Genomic DNA, 22,682 nt, shown 5'->3' on the forward strand with positions numbered 1-22,682 from the left:
ACAACACATCCTGGATACAGGGAATCAAGTGCCTGCACCCACACGAATGTATTTGTGTGAGCGCACGTCAGAAAAGTGGGACCTACTCTGCTCAGATCTCGAAGGTTGGCTGACATAGTGTACCATAAGGAGCTGGAAACCACGAGTAATCGTGGCCTAACTTAACAGATGAGGCCTCCTAAGATGCACAGGAGAATCTAGGAGTTCCAGGCACTAAAAGAAGCAACCAGCACCTGAGCACAGATCCAGCTTGCCAGGCACAGGAAAGAAATTCTGGATTCCAATGCAACCATGACAATCTGCGTTAACTCTTCACCTACTTAATCTAAGGACAATGACGATGATGACAACGACGATGACGACAACGATGATGACGACGGCCCTTCCCTCAAGCACACAGGTCAGAATCCACTGAGGTTCAAGAATTGCACAGCCAGTTGATGATGAGCTCAGGCGGATCGCTGGCTGCTCTTCTGATATTTACAGCTCAGTGAACAGCAAGACGGGCGAGGGCACCATCCATCGGGAAGGAGAACTCATCTGCTGCTACCTGATCTGACATTCTGTTCGCACTCACACTGTCTCCAGAGAACAAGGTGCATCTACTTGAATAAACATGGAGACAGAAGTGGGGAGGGAGGCAAGACAGCCAATGACGTGACTGCAGAAACAACAGGCGCACGTTCTTGAAGAGTAGCCCTCAGTGGACTACTACCTCCACGGGGGACCTTTGGGCAAGGGTAGGAAACACCCCCCCCCTTTTTTTTTTTTTTTTTGGTTTTTCAAGACAAGGTTTCTGTGTAGCCTTGCCTGTCCTGGACTCACTTTGTAGACCAGGCTGGCCTTGAACTCACAGCGATCCGCCTGCCTCTGCCTCCCGAGTACTGGGATTAAAGGCGTGCGCCACCACTGCCCGGCTAGGAAACACCCTTTTAGATGGCTGTGCGTTGGCAAAGTAATGACTGCAAGTTGCCACCTCCCTGTCTGTTAGTGCCAGTACTTACTAGATGCTGAATGCACACTGGCTTGAATCCAACCGAATTGTCTTGACACCCAGGTATAAAGTCAAGGTCGGCAGGGAGGAGGAAACCACCATCGTTTTGACAGCTGCACACCTTTCGGAACCACCACCTTCCCTGACACAGTGGTATATTACGACCTCACTTGTAAGGCCTGGGATACTTGTAAAAGTAGTGATATCTTCAATAGGCAAAATCCTTAACTCTGTTTAAAAATTGTACCCCAGAAATGAAATGCTCCATTTTATTCTGCCCATACAGGTAAAGTCTACTGGCTAGCAAGCCAGGTCTTTCTACAAACTTCAAATTCTACTTAGTGAAAAACTAAACAGAACAAAATGCTAATGTTCTAGGGAGTGTGCAGTAAGCACCCCAGCAAACTCATCACCTTGAATCAAGGCAAACTGTAATGTTCTGAACAACTCCACGGGTCACTTTACGAGATCAGGTCCAAGCATTTGTCACTCAGTGTTCAGAACGGTGAAGTTGGTTAAACGATATTCTATTGATTCTATGCTTCATAAAATATGATTCTAAGATACTTCTTTGTAAGGGTTCAGAAATCCAATAAAATTTATACTCTCTTTAAAATTTTTATTAGTGTCTGTAAAAGCATCCCTGATTATCAGGAAAATGGTGAGATTGTATCACAGGTGAGGTCACAGATTCCTAAAACAAGCAAAGTTCTTCAAAGTGCCATGTAGGAAAAAGGAGGCACTGGTTACTCACAGGATGGGTGAAACTATATTTGCACTATCTCGATCATCATGGTTGATTTCTCAGAACTTAAATGTTTTGTACTGAATGGCAGAAACCTTCCAAACACTAATTCACAAGCACACACACAAAAGAGGAAAAAAAGGGAGGCGAAGGGAGTGCTGGAGAGATAGCGCAGCGGGTAAAGGCTCCGTACAGTCTGCAGCCTCGCAGGCTAGCAGCTTGAGTTTGATCTCCGAACCCATGTAAAGGTGCAAAGAGAGAATGGACTTCACAGAGTTGCCTTCTAGACACACACACACACACACACACACACACACACACACGCACGCACACACGCACACACACAAATTATAAAATATTTTAAAGACTTGAGAGTTAAGCTTCTGAACATTGATGTCAACTCCCCCATTATGACTTGTATTGAGCAGAACAATTCCAAAGGTCCGTGTCTGTATCGGCCCTAGGCTGACGAGGGTACCACCACCCTGTTCTAAGCAGCATCTGCTTGCCCGTCCTTAATGGCTTCACCTCAGCTACTCCGGACACACATTCCCACTCCTCCTCATCCTCATCAAGCGCACTACAACGAGGATGAGAACACACAAGCTAAGTGAAGAAGCTCCCCTCGCTCTTCTGAAAATGCTGATGACAACGGATCTAACAACATCTGAATATCAATATTCCTCCTCCCAACACAAAGGGCTGTGCCACCGGGCCCCAGTCCCCACAAGAAATCACCGGCCTCTCACAGGGTGCCACCTACGGACTCCAACCATCTAATTTCATCTGCCTAGGTGAAATAACACAGCATCTGAATTAACTGACACACATGGCCTGATAGGCTTGCCACCAATCATACAGCACAGGGACACAGGAAATTGCTTTCTGCAAACGCTACCCAGGCTTTCTAGCCTGGCCCCACCCAGCAAGTACTATCTTCCTGGCTACAAATGACTCTCACGTAAGTGGGGGATCTCAAAACCCATCTCTGGAAATGAGGACTCCAAAGAGTCTGTCGCTGGGATACAGTGACACCAACCTCACATTTTGTGGTTAATAAAACAAGTCCGGCATCCAGCTTGGCACAAGGCCCTGATCTGACTTATTTCAAGCCAAGCACAGAGGGAAAAACTGCCATTCATGAAGGCTTCAAAAGGGCAGGTCAGCTAGGTCTTTTGTGGTAAAACTGGCAGGGGCAGACACCTCTCCGGAGGACTCTGACCAAACCTAGTCTATTTCCTTAAAGAGATTTGGCGCATTTTGCACTTAAAATGAAACAAAAATCAATTTTTAAAAAAAATCTCAGTTTTGACAGGCAATTTTCACAGAAAAGGTGCTTGTGGGGGTGAGGAAAGGGAGAAATGTAGGAAACAGTCTCTGATTTCTGATTTAATGGAACCAAACATCAGACACTTCACCTCTCCTCCTCAGTGCAGCCCAATTATCAGTAAGACATGCAGGACTTTCCTCAGAAAGTCTCCTGTAGCCTTCCTTTAAGATTTTGTTCCCCAGGACTTAATCAGGAATTTCCACTCTAAAGTGGCACACAGATCTCCTCAGAGAGCTCAGCTTTCTTTGAATAAAAATGGCAAGTTACCCTTTGGGGGACCCGGTGCATATTTTTAAACCTGTTATTAAATCAACCTAATTTATGGGGCATGTTCAGGAAAAGCAGGTAGCAAGCTGCTTTAGTGGATGCAAAGTTTCTTTGCCATCCCCTCCCACCCATCCCCGACTCCCAATCTGCCCTCCCCTCTCCGAGGGTTTCCGAACGTCTTCGGGGGGGCCCCCTCAGAAGCCGAAGCCGCTCGGCCCTCTCCGCTTGGACCCCGACTGTGCTCCGAACACTGTCGAGATCCTCCGAGCCCCGCGCCCAGGCCAGGCCGAGCAGAGCCGAGCGCCGCCGAGCTCAACTCCATCGACTTTTCCAGCCTCGGCTGGGCGCTGTCCACCACTTAAAACGCCTGAAACCTCACCCCAGCTCAGGAGGCCGAGGGTTCTACCGGACTCTCAGCCTGCCACAGAGGATTACAGACTTGTGAAGTTTTGAAACCTGCCCCTAAGGAGAAAGCGGTGGCGCGGTTTGCATTTCCCGACACGCGAGGGCTCCAGGCAGATGCAACATGCACCTTGTTGCAAAGAGCAATTCCCCAGGCCCCGCCTCCCCATCCATTTGGACTGCACAAGCCCCAGAGAAACCCCAGGCCAAATTACTGGTGGCTCAGAAGGGTGAGGCTAGCCGAAGGGGCCTGTGAGAAAAAAGCCCCCGGGAGCTCTCGAACGCAAATAAGAACATGCCAAGCAGATGGGGGAAAACTGTCTCCTAGTCGCTGCTCCCTACCATCATGGCGCCGCCTGGAACTCGCTTGTCATGCCTGTTACACATGCAAGAATTTTTGCTTCTTGGTTTTGAAACCGCAAGCACGGTTTGTCTCCCACCCACCTTCCCTCGAAAGGGGTTTTTATTTTCCATTGTTTTCCTACGGGATGCAATTACTTCGGCTATTCTGTCAAGTTGAAAAATAATCATTTTTGTTTACTGCACAGCAACCTCTAATTAGGAGCCATGTGTGCACGAAGGTGTCACAGCAAAGCGACATGGAATCCTCTCTAAACGATCCTAACGAACTCCTCCGTCCAGAACTGACAGGCCAACGGAAGCAGAGGCAGCAGGCCCGGAAGGCATGCAGCGGTTCCCTGCCGGCCACCCCTCCCCAGGCAAAGCTGCCTGTAGACTCACTAGGAGCCATGGAGTGGATGGGGCAAGAAGGAAGCCAGTGAAGGAGAAGGAGGGGCGAGGTTCCTTATTGGGGAAATGTGGAAAGGAAGGAATATCCCGTTTTGTTTTAATTTTCAGCCATCACTCAAATCCACCCCCAGTTAATTAGGAGGGGAAACTGATATCTAAGGCAGAAGGGGGCGGTGGCAAGTAGGGCCTGAAATCCGCATAGGAGGTGGACTACAGGGAACCTGGCCTAAGCAGAGGGTAAATTAAAAAAAAAAAATGATAAAGGCTACGCGGTAACAGGAAACTGAGGGTGTCAGGAGAGCAAAGGCTGGAGGGCCAGAGGGAAGAGCTTGCTTTCATTCAGCCCCACAGAGAGCGTTTCCCTTCCACCTCTGCCTGGATAAGACTGTGTCACATCCGCTTGGAAACCCACCCTTTCTCCCTAGTGCACGCCCCCCCAACCCTTGCTCTCTTTTGGGGGGGGAGGGGGGTCTAAGCCACAGCCTCCAGGCATTCAGCACCAAACTCATGAACAGCAAACACTTGATCCTCCACCCCGACCGAATCTGCTAGGGCTGGGTCCCCTCCATGTTTTAGTCAAGTTCAAAATCACTGTCTGAAGAGAAGCAGGAAGAAGTGGGATCCCCGAGAGGTGGGGTGGTGGGAGCAGGAGGAACAGAGAGAGGCAGAGACAGAAATGGAGGGCAGCGAAACACACGAAATACTCCACGAGCAAGAGTTATGATCATAATCACGCCAATAGTGTGATGTTCTGATCAATATGGCGGACACTGTCATTCATACAACTACAGGCGCTCCCCTTCCCTCCCCCAAAAACACCCACCCCAGGAGTTGGGGTGGGGGGATCCAGAAGCAACGTAGGAAGTGGGGGAGGGGAGGCAAAGCCAGGTCTCTCTGTGTGTGCACGAATTAAGAAGCAGGCCTGGAGAGCCATGTGGGTGAGCAAGATAATAAAAACGGTATAAAATTATTCTTAATAAAAGTACAAATCCCAATGCCATAGGGACTTACTTCATCTGCTTCACAATGGTGCTTTTTCCTGATTCTCCAGCCCCTGTTGGGACACAGAGAGGGGGGGAAAACTGGTGAGTGTCAGCTCATAGAAATGGGAAGGGGGCTTCAAGGCATGCAAGGGGTGGGTGCTCCTAGGCACATGGTGGAGCCAACTCCAGGACCAGGTCTCCCGGGGCGCAAGTCGGGTGAGGGAACTGCAGCCGGGATCGAGGGGCCCGGGTGGCTACCGAGGTCCTTACCCAGCAGGAGTAATTTCACGTCTTTGGCGGCGCTGATGCCATCTTCTTTGAGGTTTTTCTCAATCGCCTTGCTCCGCTCGAGGGCGGCTCTCTCCTCTGCGCTCAGAGTACATCCCATGGTGGCCCCTTCCCTGCCACAGCCCGCACGACTCGGCTGGCACGACTCCCCGGGTCGGCGCGCCCCCCACCCCCCCACAGAGCAGAGCCTGGGCTCAAAGGGGAGAAAATCACGATATCCTCTCCTTGGCTGGGAACAAAATTGTCGAAAGACCAGAATCCCCCCAAAAAGACAGCCTCTATCAAGATTCCAGCGGCGAAGATTAGCGGCGGCTGACTGGGGTCTGGGGGTGTCGAGGTGAGGGCGGCCGAGGTCTGGGACTCCGGAGTCGAGGGAGGAGGCGCCCGCGGGCCCGGGAGGCGCGGGCTGCAGGCACTGAGGCTAGTGCACGACCCAAAATAAATAAAATAGGAGTCGAGGCTGGATCCGCAGCCGGAGCCGGCGGAGGGTGGGGTGGGGGGCAGGGTGGGTCCTTCTGCCGCGGCTGCCTGAGGCGGAGGAGGAGGAGGCGGAGGCAGAGAAGGTGGAGGCGGCGGCGGCGCGGGGTGTGGAGGGAGTGAGTTAGGGGGTGCCGCTAGTGCATGTGCATCGCCGCTCCTCGGCCGTCGGTGCGTCCGCGGCTCCTTCTCCGACCCCCGCGCGCGGGGCAGGACTGGGCAGAGGGCTGGGCCGTGGGTTGGGGGTGCAGATCTCTAGCAGGAGGCAGAGTCGCCGGGGCCCAGAACTCGCATCGCTCGGAGGAGCGGACGAGAGACGGGGAGAGAGCAAGGGAGTCGCGGCCAGCGGGGAGCGCGAGAAGAGGCGGGGAGGGAGGGCAGGGCACGCGCGCGCGCCGGGGCGGGCGGGGAGGGGGCGAGGCGAGCGCCGCGCGCGAGTGCGCCAGCTCCTGCGCAGCGCTCCGCTAGCCGCCCGCTGACGTCAGCAGGGCCGCACGCCGGGCCCGGGGGACTGCGCGGGCGGGGGCGGCGCGCACGCCCGAGGGCCGCGTCAGCTAACGGGAGCGCGGGCGCGGGGGCGCGGGCGCGCGAGGCGGGGCTGGCTCTCGGGTCCCTCTCCCCCGCGGCTCGGGCCTCGTGCAGGGCTGGGGAGGGCGGGGCCTGGAGCCGGGCGCGCGCCTGCGCCCCACCCCGCCCCACCCCGGTAGGTCTCGCGCGCCCGGCGGGCCTCCACTAAACCTGAGTGCCGCGGTCAGGTGGCTCCCAGCCCGTGGCCAGTGCCTCCTGCTTCCCGGTGTCTCGGGCTCTGCGTCGTGTCTCCCGCAGATCGCCTTCCCGAATGTTCTCCCGCGGCTGGAGACGTAGTCCCTGGCCGAGCTATGGTGCCTCAGCAGACGTGAGGAGGTAGTGGGTCAGAATAAACCCGCGCACGCCAAAATACAGCGCTGGGGACAGATTCAGGTCTGCATTTATTGAGCATCTAGTATATAGAGGCTGGGCTCGTGGAGAAGAACGCTGCAGGCTTAGAAGAGGCAGGGCCTGTTTTGCAGGAGTTTTTTTTTTTTTTTTTTTTCCCTCCCTGAGCCAACATGAACCTTATGGCGAGATTCCCCACAAGCTCTGGATGTTAGGGAAGGTAACCATCCTAGGATGGCTTGATGCTAAATGCTCAGGGACAGTCTTTCATGAAAGCCTCTAGCAAATGCTCATCCCCTTAAAATTTTCTCTATATGATGAACAGTCTCAGTTGGTTCTTGAATCCTTGTATTTCCAGAACACAAACCGGTAAAAATGACTTCTTCCTAGGTTTTTGATGAGAGGAGAGGTTTCTTCCCCCTTTCATCTTAAAGTAACAAACTACAAGAAGAAACACACCCAACATGTCTTCTTTAAAAAAAAGGACTCAGAAACCAGGGTCAGTTACTCAGTAAATAGCTAACCCAGAACTGGGGCAAACAGTAGACAGTTGCCAAAGACCAGTCATGTTCTGGGTGGTCTCTGGGAGTTTGAAGACATTAATTCTTACTGCACAAAATAGTTTTACAATCAGTTCCACCAGGCAGCCCCAGGGGCCTTCCTAGAGAGAAGAGCCAACAGGCAAGGCTGCCCAGGGAAAAGACAGGCAAGGGGCCAGTGGAAAACGTTTTTCCCCTAACATTGGGCATTTTTGTGACTGGAAGTAAACTTGTTTGCTTCATTTTAACAATGGGGAGAAAAAAATTCCTATTTTGAAAATGTCACCCAACATAAAAATATATTTGCAACGGGGGTCGGGGGGGGGTAGGGAGGGTAAGGAGGGGGAAGGGGACAATTAAGGCCCACTCAGAAGAAAAGATTTTTCTCCTACATTTTTTTAAAGTTTGGTGTTTCTCAGTGCAGATTTGCCTCATTCCACAAACGTCTATGTCCAAAGTTATGGGTAATATAGTTGGAACATTTAAATTTGAGTCGTAGCCTGCATACCTACCCTAGGAAACTGACAGAAGAATTCCATAGAGAGTTGCTTTATACAGCAACTCTTCCCTAGTTCCTTTCCTGTTCGCATCGTGTGAGGGACAGTATTAGAGGATGAATCTGGTTTGTCTTAAAAACCAAGTGTCACTAAAATTGTCCTTCCAGATCCAAAACAGGTGCCCAGTGTTCTATAGATCTTACCTCGCCCAGAGGTTGCAGGAGGGTGGAGGGGGGGGGCAGTTTCATGAACCTGAGATGCAAGAAAGATGTTCACTGTTACTAAAGTGCTGCCGTTTCCACAAGAGTGCATCTGAAGGTAAGGGATAAAACCATCATGCGCGCTGGGGCAGGGTGGTGGCGACAGGGCCGTCTTATAGGTATTTAGTGTTCTTTCATAGCAGGCGACTTTCAAGTGGAGACCTTATGCTCTCAGGGGGCGATCTGGTTGTGTGTGGGAGGGTGAAACCATCCTTGACTTTAGGTACACGCCTTCCTGCCTTCGATCAGCCCCGGAGACGGCAGATGGCACAGGCCAAACCTGTGTTTTGAGTTTTTCTTCACTCCCTTAGTACTTACCAAGAACCTACCGACTGTGTACATGAGGCTATGCTCCAGCACTGTAGATGTATTTCAGCTGCGCCTACCCTGTTTTCTTTTTTTTTCTGGGTCACTTTGCGTCTTTATGGCTGAGTTTCATAAAAGACTAATAATAATCCACTTCATCTGTATAGTGCTTTACAGCTTACGGAGCACTTTTACAAAAATGATCCCATGTGATCCTCCCACATAAAGCTCAGTTAGGCACCAGTGTGGGAAGCGTCATGGATGAGTGGAAAGAGCCTAGACTAGGAAGACAGACTGACAAGAGAAAAACTCCAGCATGTCCTACATTTAATTCCCAAGGGCCAGGGGATGTGAGGAAAGGGAAGCTATGCAGGAGGGAAGTGGGTAGCAAGCTATCGGCCTGACAAAGAACAAGAGCATTTGTGTGTTCTTGAACGTGTAGTAAAAGCTTCCTTCTCGCAAACCTGCTCTGCTGGCCTATGTACCAGTGTATCCTCCTTGCAGCCCAAACCAATCAAGAGGTTCTGGCTTCCTCTCTGGTTGTTCCTCCATCACAAAGCCTTCGTTACTTGAGGTGATCCCACCCTTATTATCAGTAGCCAGTGTAGATTCAATGTAAAAAAAAAAAAACATGTACATAGCAGTGTGTTCACTCTAAAGTACTCTGGCTTTGTAGATCTAGGAAATTAGCCATCTAGCCTCGACGGTGCTTTCAGGAGAATTTGTCCCAACAGCTAATCATTTATTTTCTGCCTAGCCTCTGTAATGGCTCAATAAACCCCTTTATTTCGGAGAATTCTTCCAAGGCCTTGGGCGTTTTGGTTTAATAAGATACAGCCTGGTACCCATTTTACAGACAAGCAAGCTGAGTCCCCACCCACAGGCTTAAATAAATTACTCATGGTCAACAAACTCATTAAGGAGTCAACGAATCTTTGCAGTTCTTGAAGTGTTGGAAATTGCATGTTATATACGTAGGTAAAGTAAAAGCATGTTCAGATCCGAAGGATGAAATCTCAACTCCAGTCATATTTTGATTCCCCTAAAGGAAGTAAGAATGAGAATACCTCAGTTTTCAGTAAATTATAACTAACAAAAACCCCTCCAACTATATTAAATGTATGCACAATTAATTCCTGTAGGGATGAAGAAATTACCGTTCTAATATTTGGAGCTAGGATTCCTAGAGCAAGGACAGATTCTTTTTGGTTTTATATTATATGATTTTCCAAATTACATTTTTCTGATGATTTTTTTTTAAATCAGAAGACAGTTCTTCCCGTGTCATGAGTCACATGTTTATCATGCCGCACATACATATACAACATATTTATTTAACATTAAAGGTACTTTGATTATATTACCTATTCTATGGAATATCAGCAAAGCCTACGTTAAGTTGCTTCCACTTTGAGAGAATAGGCATGTACGCCATGAGGAAGACTCCCAGCTGCCAGTTACCCAGCATAGTGTTTAGGTGTGTGAACTCATTTTTTTTTCTAATGTTTCTTTTCTTTTCTTTTTTTTTTTTTTTTAATAATTTTCTTTTCTTTTCAGATGCCTCTAAAAGACAATCCCCCAATTGATATTTTTTTTCCTGGCATATTTTGTGCATGCCTCCCAGACCACCAGTGTGGTGGTCTTTAAACATTATTATCTATAGAATTGCCTGAGATGGTTTAGTTTTACATTTGCAAATGTGAACTTCGGTCCTGGGGTTCCATTTCTGGGATTCCCCTAGCCCAGGAAGTCTGAGGCGGCACCTGGGGCTCACCTTCACAATCACACTTCCTCCATCAAGTGATTTCTAATAGTCGCTGGGAAACTTGTTAGTGAGATGCAAGACCTCTGAAGGAAAAGGGCTTCCTCTGCATCTGAAAAGGTCAAGAATAGCCCATGTCCACCGGCTTGTCATAATATTTGTTAACTAAAGTCACCCATGTCGGGACCAGAGCTCAATCAGGCTATCCTTGCCGCCTCTGACATTTGGATTCTTTCCTAAGACAATTTTTTCCACTTGATTATTCTAGAAAATGTTTAAGATTCGGTGAGTTCAAGAAGGTGTCATCATTAGGTAAACTTGTACAACATGAAACGATACCAATTTTGAGGCAGCAAATGGGAGGCTTATTGGTCAACAGGAGTCTGTGAGGAGAGAATCAACCTAATGCTTTCAACATCACTATAAGAAAAGCTCTTTGCTAACTTCTGTGTCTCATTTTGTTATTTTTTTTTTAGGGCTCATGAAAAACTTTCTTATCTATAATTGTTAAGTGTAAGAGATGACACAGGAAGAAATACGATTTCTTTATACTTTTAAGAGAAGGGACTGACATCAAGAAGCAAGATAAACGTTTGCATGTCATTGAATTGAGCTGTTAAGTTATGAAAATCCACTATATGGTCACTGTTGATAACATTATTTGTTGAGTGTAGTTTGGTGGCTTGGGTACCCGCAAAGAGAGTGTGCTTTGTGATGCTTAATTATTTCTCAGTTTAGGATAGCAAGGGAAGCTCACAGGGATACCTTTGGAGTGCTGGATGGGGCAAGGAACAGCACTCTTCATGCAAGCAAGCTAGCCCAGGCCTGAGCTTGACACTGAAGCTTGGCCTAATGTGAAGGCATGGCCCAATAGTCATGGTTCCCTGCTGGCATTGTCTTGGGGAATCTTTCACCTGAAGCTGAGATTCTGATTCGTTTGTTACAATGGAAATAATATCAAACGCTTCTCAACCTACCGTGGGCAGGGTTGACAGAGAGAATTCCCACATGCATATGTGTACGTGGTTTGTTTAATACTTGTTTAATACTTGCCATCTTCTTCAGGAGGCAGGGAGTCTTCAGACATTAAGGTTTCTTGTGTTCTTGTACTTCCTGTCTCCACAGAACCTTTTCCCACATGCAACTCAAGCGCATTTGAGACATTATCTCATTAGTCTCCTGTAACCTTCTAGACCAAAGCCTTATCATCACATTGTTCTTTGCAAGTCGAACTTTTCTTTCTTTCTTTTTTTTTTAAAGAATGTTTTGTTTTCATTCTAATTATGGAAATGTTGCTTTATGTGTATATGTGCTTTGCCTGTATGTATATACAAGGACCGTGTGTGTGCCCAGTGCCTACCAAAGTTAGAAGAGGGCATCGGATTCCCCTGAAACTGGAGCTACAGATGGCTGTGGGCCACCATGTGGGTGCTGGGAAGTGAACCAAGGTCCTCTGCAAGAGCAGTAAGGGCTCTTAGTGACTGAGCCATCTCTTCAGCTCCAGTACAACTGTTTTTGGTTTTTGCTTTTTCTGCAAAGCAATTTGCCTGATCTGTACCGACCGGAACTGGAGGGAGTAGGGGCTGCCAATTAGCTAAACCTTATTGAGTGTATTGAAGGTGACTGCCTAGACTAAGTGTATTTGATTTTCTTTGGGTGCTCCAAAGCATGTGTGGTTTAAGGTGTTCTCTGTGTCTGCCAAATACTAAGGACATGAATTTTACTGAGGCAGTGTTTTGTTTTGTTTTTAAGTTGACCTTTAGACATGTATCTCTTCCCTAGAGGCCTACAAAATCTGATCTGTATGACAGAGAAGAACATTTTTTTAATGAAACTCCCATGTGTATGATGAAACACAAATATAAGACTGAAAAGGGGCAATTCAGACAAACATAATTTTCTGTTTTTATTGTTCTGAGACAGGGTTTTTCCTGCGTAGCCTTGGCTGCCCTGGACTAGCTTTGTAGACCGGGCTGGCTTGGAACTCATAGGAATCCACCTGCCTCTGCCTCCCTGAGTGCTTGGAGATAAACAATTTTAAGCAGACCCCTATCCTCAAGGCATTTATTTGGCTGTAATTGTTTGGAACATGAAATAAATGGAATGTTTGCTGACCGTCTCCTTAAGCTGTCCTTTCAGTCCACTGACTTTCTCCCTGCTCACTGGAGACTGTTGAGAAGGGCAAGAAAAGGAAGAACTCTGGGAGAGCTGCATGCAGTGTAACTGAAGGGTAATACTGTTCTTCACGGCCAAAAGAGAAGACATATACAAGTCTTAATCAAAGCATGTGATGTAATGGCTTTAAGGAGGATTCTGAAACTGCTAGGGTCGATGTGCAACGACACTCTTTAAAAAAAAAATCAGCAATAGGATGAGAGGTGGAGAGTGATGGGAACAGTGAACAGAAAAGGGCAGGGTTGGGCACTGGCCGGCTCCTTTCTTTGCTTCTACTGCCTCTGCCTTTGAGAAGGGCGAGATACCAATCATTTTTGTTCAGAAGGGGAGACAACTTTTGTGCCCCCATCTGCTCTGTTTATATACTTGACTTTATCCCTTCATAAATATTTCCCTCTATAATCATCTTTTTTGTTTGTTTGTTTTGTTTTGTTTTGTTTTTCGAGACAGAGTTATTAATGTAGTTTCTCTGGCTGTCCTAGAACTTGCTCTGTAGTCCGGGCTGGCCTCGAACTCAGACAGGTTGCCTGCCTCTGCCTTCTGAGTGCTGGAATTAAAGGCATGGGCCCCCACCGCCAGGCCCCTTCATCTTCATTTGTTTAAAACATGAATTTATTTAATGTTTGTTGGGATCTTACCACGTGCCAGGCACTGTTTGATGCCAGGGATACAACACACACAGCCATCTTGCCCAATGTAGTCTTGGACTTTTGAACTGCAGTATTCTCTCATCCATACTTTGACTTGATCCTTACAACTTTGGCAGAGTTTTAATTATGCATAATGAAATTAAGATTAGAAAAGTCCAAGTGACCTAGCCTAGATCACCCAGCTTATACACATTAGGATACACATCCCTTTTTCTGGACGCCCTGATAGTGGCCTTTCTGCAGCATTTGCTACTTATTTATGTCTAATGTGCTATTTAAAAAAATGTTTTTAAACAATATCTTGCTATCTAGCCCAGGTTTCCCTTGAATTCAATATCCTCCTGTTTCTACCTCTCAAGGACTGAGATTACTGGTATGTGACACCATGTCCACTTTCTAAATTAGTTTTCTAAATAGCACCGAGACTGATTGTGTTATTAACGTTTTATTGAGTTCTTTGTTTGGTTTTTCATGACAGGGTTTCTCTGTGTAGCTTTGGCTGTCCTGGACTTGCTTTGTAGACCAGGCTGGCCTCGAACTCACAAAGATCTACTTGCTTCTGCCTCCCGAGTGCTGGGATTAAAGGAGTGCGCTACCACACCCGGCTTTATTGAGTTCTTATTCAGTAATCGTTTCCTCTCTTTGTCGGATGTTATTGGACATCATGAATAATACTATTCATTTTTGTTGTTACTATTTAGATTTTGAGACAGGTTGAGCCTTCTAGCCCTGGCTGACTTCATACTCCAGACAGTCTCCTCCCTCTACCTCTGTAGCTCAGATTTTAAGTCAGAGCCACCATGCCCTTCCATAAATAAATTTAATCCAAGAAATTGATGATCCTATGGTATTTATCATGCTAAATAATTTCTAGGCCTTAAAAAGATGAGATTATCAATGTAATGAGCACTTAGTAGAATATTATATGTATTTTGTGGCATCCTCCCCATAGCAGTGCTGACCTGAGATCAGGAGTACAGAGACCCAGAGGAAGGAGACGGGGCATCTGGAGACCAGGAGTGTGAGGAGCAGGGGTATGCACATTGGGAGTACAGTGCTGGGCTGTACAGAGGTCAGATCCGGAGTATGAGAGACCACAAGTTCATGCTGTTCAACTAGGGGAAGACACTGATAAACTTCACTCCCAATAAGTCTGAATAAAGAATAAACTAATGGGGCTGGAGAGATGGCTCAGAGGTTAAGAGCACTGACTGCTCTTCCAAAGGTCATGAGTTCAATTCCCAGCAACCACATGCTGGCTCACAACCATCTATAACGAGATTTGTATACATAATAAATAAATAAATCTTTTTTTAAAAAAAAGGAATAAACTAATGCCATTTTGAAGCAAAGGGCACAGAATGAAGAGACAGGACTAACAGTCTTTATTCAGCTAACATTGGGAGATTTATTTCACACCCCAAGCTTTAATTTCCTTAGCTAAACTGGGTTTTAGGGACTTTATGTTGTCCACACCTCTATTTCTAAATCTGATTTGAGCAGACAGAGAAACAGCGGAAAACCATTGAAGAGATATATCCTGCAGAACCAGAGTGACTAGCAGCCCCTCAGAGGGCAAAGCAAGAGTGCTGCAAATCTGCCACTCAGGCATCGATCTGCGTACGTGTGTTCCACTGTTCATTGGTTGCTTTTACTTTCTTCTTCCTTTTAGATCAAGTCTGACTCTTTCGTACATCAGTAGCATTTGTTTTAGAAGTGTAACACCTTGGTGAGCATAACAGGCCAATATTGTGATAAGACTGTGCTTTGTCTTTGATTGTCCACTTCCGAAGCGATGTTACTTCTAGAAACGCTCAGGCGGCTTTACCTTTTTATTTTTAATTTTCCTAACATGAAAGATTTTTCTTCAGATTGTAGCCCTTTCAGAGCAGCAGGCAGACAACAGCCAGTAACCACCATCCAGTTGATTCTGAAAAAGTTTTCTTTGTGGGTGAGCAAACGAATAATCATCCCAGGGGGCTGGAAACAATAGCTGAGGGAGTCATAAATCCGGGGGTGCGTGCGTGCAAATGCAAGGAACTAAGGGGTACATGAACCTAGCGGCGGGTTGCAGTTTCCTTGGCTCTGGCCATCACTTCTGTCCGTCCTTGCTGAAAGGAAGATGGGAGAATCCAGCATGATGCTTCTACACCATTAGAGGCATCAGTGCTCTGAGTGTGAAGGAACAAGAAGTGGAAGGGTTTATCTAATGGTGACCAGAAAGTAGGTTTTGGAGGAGCCCTAGAATACATGTTACGGAGTCATGTAGTTTATGTTATAATGCTGGATCTCCCATCAGAGAACTTAGCGTGAACAGTGGTAGTGAGCTGGGCACCTGATGCGTCCTTGCAATCTCAGCACTTGGAAGGCTGAGAGAGCGGCTTACAAAGGTAATTTGCTACCATAAAGAAAGGCAGAATCACACAGAAAACATGTGTGTTCTCTACCGTAGGGTGACTAAGCGCTGACATTTCAGAATTCCTCAGGGGCAAAGACAATTCACTATTGACTCCAGATCCAGCTGCGCTCCACCCTCTGCAGGGAGCTATTCTAGTTAGGAATCAGCCTTTTCTCACAGCCAGCTGACATCACAGTAAGCATGGGGAGGAAGCAGCATCCTGAGGGCATGCTGAGGCTCACACCTGAAACAATCCAGGTGGTGGGTGGGAAGTTGAGTCAGACAGAGGCAGAATTCCCTCTCTTTTCAAGCTGGGCCAGTTAGCTCCCTAGGTAGTCACACACTCTGAATTGACAGGCTATGGATGAGGGAAAAGGAAGTGTTTGCGTGGTTTCCGGGCATCAAGTTGGTACAGGTTGCTCCTTCCGTATGGGCCTCTTTTTAGGTTCTCTGTACCTGCTTCTTACTCTGTTTGGGGATTATAGATCTATCTCGATTTCTTTAATTTTGTTGGACTGAGAAGCCAACTCTCTACAAGCGGCTACATCTCTGACGTCCACCATAGGTCTATCTGGTCTTCTCCTGTTTTCAATGCCTTGATTCCTAACACGTCTCTGTAAGTTTGGGTCTGCACATGTTGAGGTTAGAGGACCTGCATCCTGCCCTCTTAGTAACTCCTCGACTATTTACACTTCCATGTGAAACAGCCAGGAAAAAAAAAAAGCAGACAAAAATACATGAAACAACCCTACCCAAGACCTTAGATGGCAGGTGATGCGTCACAAGGATTCCTGAGAGATGGGAAACAAATGAATGGCCCTGTACTGGCCACAGTATGTTGCTCTGAGACAAGTTTTAAGTTGTGGTGCAGTAAGGTGGGACCCAGAGAGAAGTAGCAGACTCCAGGATTTGGCAGTTGGAATTGAGAGTCTGGAGAGCTGGAGGAAGCTAGAGCCCCCAGGAACACTAGAGAAGAGAGTTGCACTAGACAGTGTAGCTGGAAGTATCTTATTCACAGCAAGAGCTATGGCGTCCTTGGGCTGTGTTAACCATGAGGACAAGTATCCGCACACATGCAAAAGCAAGAAAACTGCTTAAAATAGGAAAACCATGAGCAGGCAGCAGAGTGCATATCTGGCTTTCATAAGACTCTGGGTTTGATTTCTAGCACCACAAAGGGAAAAAACTGGGAAAATAATCATTGAAAAGAAGTTTAGGAGGAGCACTGTCAGTCCCCCGCAAAGCTCCAGTGATAGCATCTGTCCCTTCTAGTCAGAGCAGAATGTCTCATGTTCATGGACTAGCAGAAGATTCAAGGCAGCTTGCAGCAGTGATGGGAGTCTCAGCTCCAGATGAAATGATCTCTCAGTCCGGGCTAGCAAACACGTTTCAAAGTGATCAAGCTATTTTGAGAGAATTTCATTGTGTTCTGAAACAAAACTAAAAGTCATTCAAATAAATAGGACAGTACTCAGTCCCCAGTCAGGTAACATTGGCACTGTCTAGCATCCAAGCAAAATATTGCTAGGCATACAAGAAGATGAAGAAAAGCTGACTCATTGTGACGATTCGGCAACCAAAATAAAGCAGAACGAATACAAATATTAGGGTTAGCGTCAAAACGCAAGTCATTCTAACTGGTCCTTATCTGTGAGTTTAGACTTAGAAACTGGTTTGTTTTCTTTTTAGAGACAAGGTGTCTCTCTAGTCCTAGCTGCCCTGGAAATTGCTCTGTAGACCAGGCTGGCCTTGAACTCACAGATCCTTCTGCCTCTATCTCCTGAATATAGGGATTAAAGGCTTGTGCCACCATGCTGTGCACAAATGTGGTTTTTTAAAGGCACAAATCAGTCTTCTAGACATGAAAACTGCCTTGTTTTTTGATGAAAAAATATGACATACAAGAACAGTAGCAAGTTTAATGTTAAGAAAATAAATCTGGTACTAGAGACTTCAAAAGAAGCACACATTTGAGCATGAAATTAAAAGTAGGCCAAAACAGGTCTCAGTAGATGGTGCAGTCAGTAAAATTCTGCCATGCAAGCATGAGGGCCTGAATTCAGATCCCCAGATCCAACATGGCACAGTTATAGTAGCCCTAGTCCTTCAGTGGCAAGATAGGAGGCAGAGACAGGAGACACACGCAGGACTGCAGGCTAGCTAACGTGGTTCACGTAGAAATAAGTGAGAAGAGACCTTGTCTTAATCAAGGTGGAAGGTGAAGACTGACAATTGAGGCTGCTCTCTGACTACACACCCTCATGTGTGGCACACAGGTGCCCACTCGCGCGCACATACACGTGCCTGCACCATGATTAGGCAGATAGAAATGATAAGTTACCAGTAATTACATATAAATGTGAGTAGGAGGCAGATATTTGCAAAATAGACTTTAAAAATAGCCCAACTATATGTGTCTCTAAGACCACTTAAAAAAATATATATGTATGTATTTTAAGATGATCTTACTATATATCTCGAGGCTTGCATCCTGCCTCAGACTCTTACGGGCTAGCATTACAGGTGTGCACTTCCTCTGCCCTGCTAAGATCATATTTTAAGTTTAAAGGTACAAATGTACTAAAAATGAGATGATGATGAGAAACATGTGCACTATTCAAACAATAACCAAAAGAGAGATGAAATACTAAAACATTAGGCAAGCCATTTTAATATTCTTTTTATTGCTCCTTTGAGGACTTAATATATGCATACAATGTATTTGAGGCTATTTGATCTTCCTTTTGCTCCTTCTGGGTTTACCGCCCCCTAAATTCATGCTTTCCTTAAATAATTTTTTTTTTTACCCCATTGAATCCAAGTTCTGTTGCTGACTAGAGCACAGTTGATTTACCAGGGACCAACCTTATCCCTAAAGAAAACTAATTCTTCCTCCCCTTAACTCCTCAGCCAGGGGCGGAGGCTTGTGAGCCCAGCCCTTCACTCCATGCTGGGTGTTGATGTCTTGATCTTGGCACTAGAGAAAAAACAAAAACCCAACGATATATAACATCCAAACACATAACAACTACTAACATATGTGAACCTAACAACTGAGTCCCAAAATACATGAATTAAAAACTAAAGAGAGAATCAGAGAATTCAACAAGTGTAGGCCTCAGAGTCCTACCCTAAGTCATGGATAAAGTAATGGGGGCAGAAGATCAACAAGGAGACAGAAGATTCGAGCAACATTTAAATCGTACAGGCCTACTGATACACATCAAAAAGTCCATCCCACAGAGGTGGAGTCCCATTTTCTCGAGCACACATGCAATATCCTCTAGACAAGGTCAATGGTAGGTCATAAAAATAAGGCTCACAGAACTGAAAAGTCTTCATAGCAACAAAATACACCATTAGCCAAAATGGACTTATTAAAAACTGAGAGCTGGTGGCTTGGCTCAGTGGCAGGAGGCACAGCAAACACAGCCACACAAGGAGCTGGGGATGTAGCTCAGTTGGTAGAGTGCTTGTCTAACCTGCACAAAATCCTGGGTTCAGTGCCCACTACCATCAGATAAACCAAGTGTAGGGGAACACCACTATGATCCCAGTACTTGGGAGTTAGACACAGGAGGATCAGAAGTTCAAGGCCGTCCTTGGCACACAGCAAGCCCAAGCCAGTTTGGGATATATGGGTTTGTAAAACAAAACAAAAATAACTAGGAAATGTGAACATTGCACCAATGCATGAAAAGAAATTAATAGCAGGCTTTCAGAAGTATCTTATTATAGGGGGATTAAGAGAAAGAATGATTGTTGGCGGGGGGGCGGGGAGAGCTAGCACTCACAGAGCTCCATCAAAGGAGGAAGGGTTCCAGGAAGTAGAGTAGCAGAAAGCTACCAGTCTGGGGGCCTTTCAGAGATGTGTGCCAGAAACTGGTGTGGGGTATGGGGAGGGAACTGGGCTTGGTGGGCTAGTTGGCCCATCAGGTGTCCAGGTGCCTCCTCTCAGTTTCAGTCACTGACTCATATCCAGCCTTGAGGTGAGGCCCTCCCTTAGGAGATAAACAGAGCATTCTCCTGCAGCATTCTCAGCTTCCAGGAAGGACTTCTTGGAACAGCTACTTTGGGGCCCTGCCCTACCTGCCCAGCTATGTCTCTTGTGAAGAAGTTAACCCTAAAATTATATAGGAACAAGACCATAGGTCAGAGTTCCCAATAACAAGGTACTAAATAAACAATGGCCAGGATAGACATGGGAGCATATACTTAATACCCTCGCGGTTGGCAGCTAACACAGGATGATGGCCATGAATTAGAGGCCAGCCTGGGCTCCACAATGAGGCCATGCTTAAACAAACAAACAAACAAACAAACAACAAAACAATTTAAAAGTGAGCCAAAGAAGAAATAACAGAGGAAACTACAACATACTTTGAAATAGATGACAGTAAAAACACAGTAGGCTAGAATCTTCGACATTCAGATGACGTGCGGCATAGCGGGAAAGGGATCATTATAAATTCCAGCATTTCAAAAGGAACAGGAAAAAAATCTAAAGCTACTATTCTAGTTTTCTACAAAAGAAGCTTAAGGAGAAGAGCAGAGTAAGCACAAATGCAAGAAGATGAGCAAAAATAAGTAAAGAACAAATACATAAAGCAGAAAGTGGAAACCTAGTTGGAAATAATAAACAAATGATTCCTTTTTGTAAAAGGTCAACTAAGTTGACAAACATGTAATTAGACTGGTCTGGAATGAAGAATTGAATGACTGAAATCAGAAGCTAATGAGAGACTATGACTACCGGCCACAGGGAAACAAAAGATATTATAAATGAATTATTATGGATAACTGTGTGTCAACAAATTACATGACATAAAACTAGACAAAGTAATAAAACTAGATAACTAGGTAACTTGGTAAACTAATGTGCTAAAAAATTCAAAAGATCTGACTGTATTTGCAATAAAGAATTAGTAATTTAAACTCATCTAGTGATCTGGTAGCTTCGTTAATAAATTCTACAAAGGACCATTACAGAAAACTAAAACCAACAAAAATGCAGAGAACAAGAAATTGCGGTATCCAGTCCCAGCCTCCACATCTACAACACAGTTCCTGCACCCAAGGCTCAGGGATCATTGAAAAGGTAGACAGAATGTAAGAGTCAAAAACCGAGGAAATTTGCTGTGAAGTTTTGTCTCTAGAAATGTCAGAGAGGCTACACCTGTGAAGTCTCATCAGCAGGGTTGCCTGAACAAGGCCTCAACAGCCAAGACACCAATGGACATGCTGATGAGGTAGAGGAAAAGCTCACTGGGCCTCAACTGTAGACAAAGAACTATGGGGAACTGGGAAATGCTGAGACTGGGAGAAATGGTTTTCCCCAGAGGCCTCACCAACTGTTATCTAATACCAAATGATCAACCCTGAGATCATACACATAACATTATATGGACTGATCAGCTTGTATTGATGTATTTAGTAACACACACCACCACCACCACCACCACCACCACCAACAACAACAACTACAATAATAACAACAACGAAAGAAAAAGAGGCCGTAAATTTGAGAGGGAGCAAGGCAGGCAGATGGGAGGGGTTATAGGGAGAAAAGGGAAAGGGTGCAGAATGGTGTAATTATAATTTCAAATATATAATTACAAATATATATATATTCTACTGAGTAGTTAAAGAGTTGCTTCTAGGCTTAATATTGTTAAGAAATTCAAAGCACCCAGAAAGATCTACAGGGTTAGAACTGTCTCTGTTCAAATCTCAATGGGGACTTTAGCAGAAATAGGAAATCTTTTTTTTGAAAAATTCTTGTGGGATTTTAAGAATCTCCAATTAGTCCAGATGATCTTGGAAAACAACAAAGCTGATATACTCAACATTTCTGACTTCAAAACCTACTATATAACTCTACACTAATCAAAGCAGTGTTATACACAGACAAACCAATGGAACAGACTAGAGAGTCCTGTAAACTCTTATACTCTGATGCTAAGATGTTTGAGGGAGAAATGGCAGTCTTTAACAAATGGAGCTGAAAGTGATATTTGCATGTGAAAGAATGAAGTTTGAACCTTATCTATCATAAAATAGAAAGCTAATTCAGAATGGATCAAACACAAGCTCTGGAGCTATACAATTCTAAACAGAAAACAGGAAATTCTTCATGATATCGAGTTTAGCAATAAGTTCCTGGTTTTAACACCAAAGCCACAGGCAACAAAATCAAAACCAGACAAATTTGTCGTTATGAAACATTTAAAACTGGGCATCAAAAGGCACTAGCAAGAGTAAAATAACCCGCGGAATGAAGAAAATATTTGATATCCTGACATGATGTTAGTATCAAGCTTATCTAGAGGACTCTTGAAGTGAGTCCAGGAATGAATAAAACTACCTTTTAACAGGGGCAAAAGAGAAACAGACTTTCTCTAAATAAACTAAACAGAACATGGATTAGCACTTGGGCCAGGGGTGGGGGCAGGGGACAGAACTGTTACTGTCATGGGAGTAGACACTACAGTGGTCCCAAATATGTCCACATTTTAATCCTTAGAACTGTGGATAGGCTAACTTACACTACAGAGGAGACCTTTGTAGACTGATTGAGACAGACTGCATTTGTACTTGAGTATCTGATCACATGAATCCTTAAAAATAGAAAACCTCTTCCAGGTTTGAGCCAGATACTGCAAATAAAATGCAGAGATTATTAGATTATATTAAAGTTTGGCCAAACTATATGCTCATACATATTGAAAGAAACAATTAAACTATAAGTATACAAAAATAAAGATGGAAAAAGATATCAATGCAAATACTACTCAGAAGAAAGTTGGAGTAACTAAGTAATGTAAAAGAGGATTTCAGAACAAAGAATAGGACCAGGAATAACAAGTGTCATTTCACAATGATGAATGGATTAATAAAGAATAACAGTTCAACCATTTATGCATCTCAGAATGTAACTTCAAGAT

The 22,682-nt window shown here is 45.5% G+C and overlaps 1 protein-coding gene and 1 long non-coding RNA gene across 5 annotated transcripts in view; one reads left to right on the forward strand and one right to left on the reverse strand.

Moving 5' to 3' along the window:
* GNAO1 (G protein subunit alpha o1) overlaps positions 1-6,641 on the reverse strand; it is a 154,051-nt gene extending 147,410 nt beyond the window's left edge. For 2 of the 3 annotated variants that reach the window (XM_084756321.1, XM_084756320.1), the window contains exons 1-2: positions 5,742-6,632; positions 5,500-5,542 (exon numbers count right to left, since the gene is read on the reverse strand). In XM_084756321.1, the coding sequence (XP_084612447.1) occupies positions 5,500-5,542; positions 5,742-5,859 (161 nt within the window). In that variant the 5' untranslated portion in view covers positions 5,860-6,632. Of the gene's footprint in view, positions 1-5,499; positions 5,543-5,741 lie in introns of all 3 variants that reach the window. The other variant, XM_084756322.1, reaches the window with a different exon arrangement.
* Positions 6,642-6,968: 327 nt separating this feature from the next.
* LOC311583485 overlaps positions 6,969-22,682 on the forward strand; it is a 157,979-nt gene continuing 142,265 nt past the window's right edge. For both annotated transcript variants that reach the window (XR_014774536.1, XR_014774537.1), the window contains exons 1-2: positions 6,969-7,196; positions 8,355-8,505. This is a non-coding gene — a long non-coding RNA (uncharacterized lncRNA). The remainder of the gene's footprint in view (positions 7,197-8,354; positions 8,506-22,682) is intronic.

The sequence above is a fragment of the Acomys minous genome (genome assembly GCF_964271855.1).
Source record: "Acomys minous genome assembly, chromosome: 14".
In the NCBI taxonomy this organism is placed as follows: domain Eukaryota; kingdom Metazoa; phylum Chordata; class Mammalia; order Rodentia; family Muridae; genus Acomys; species Acomys minous.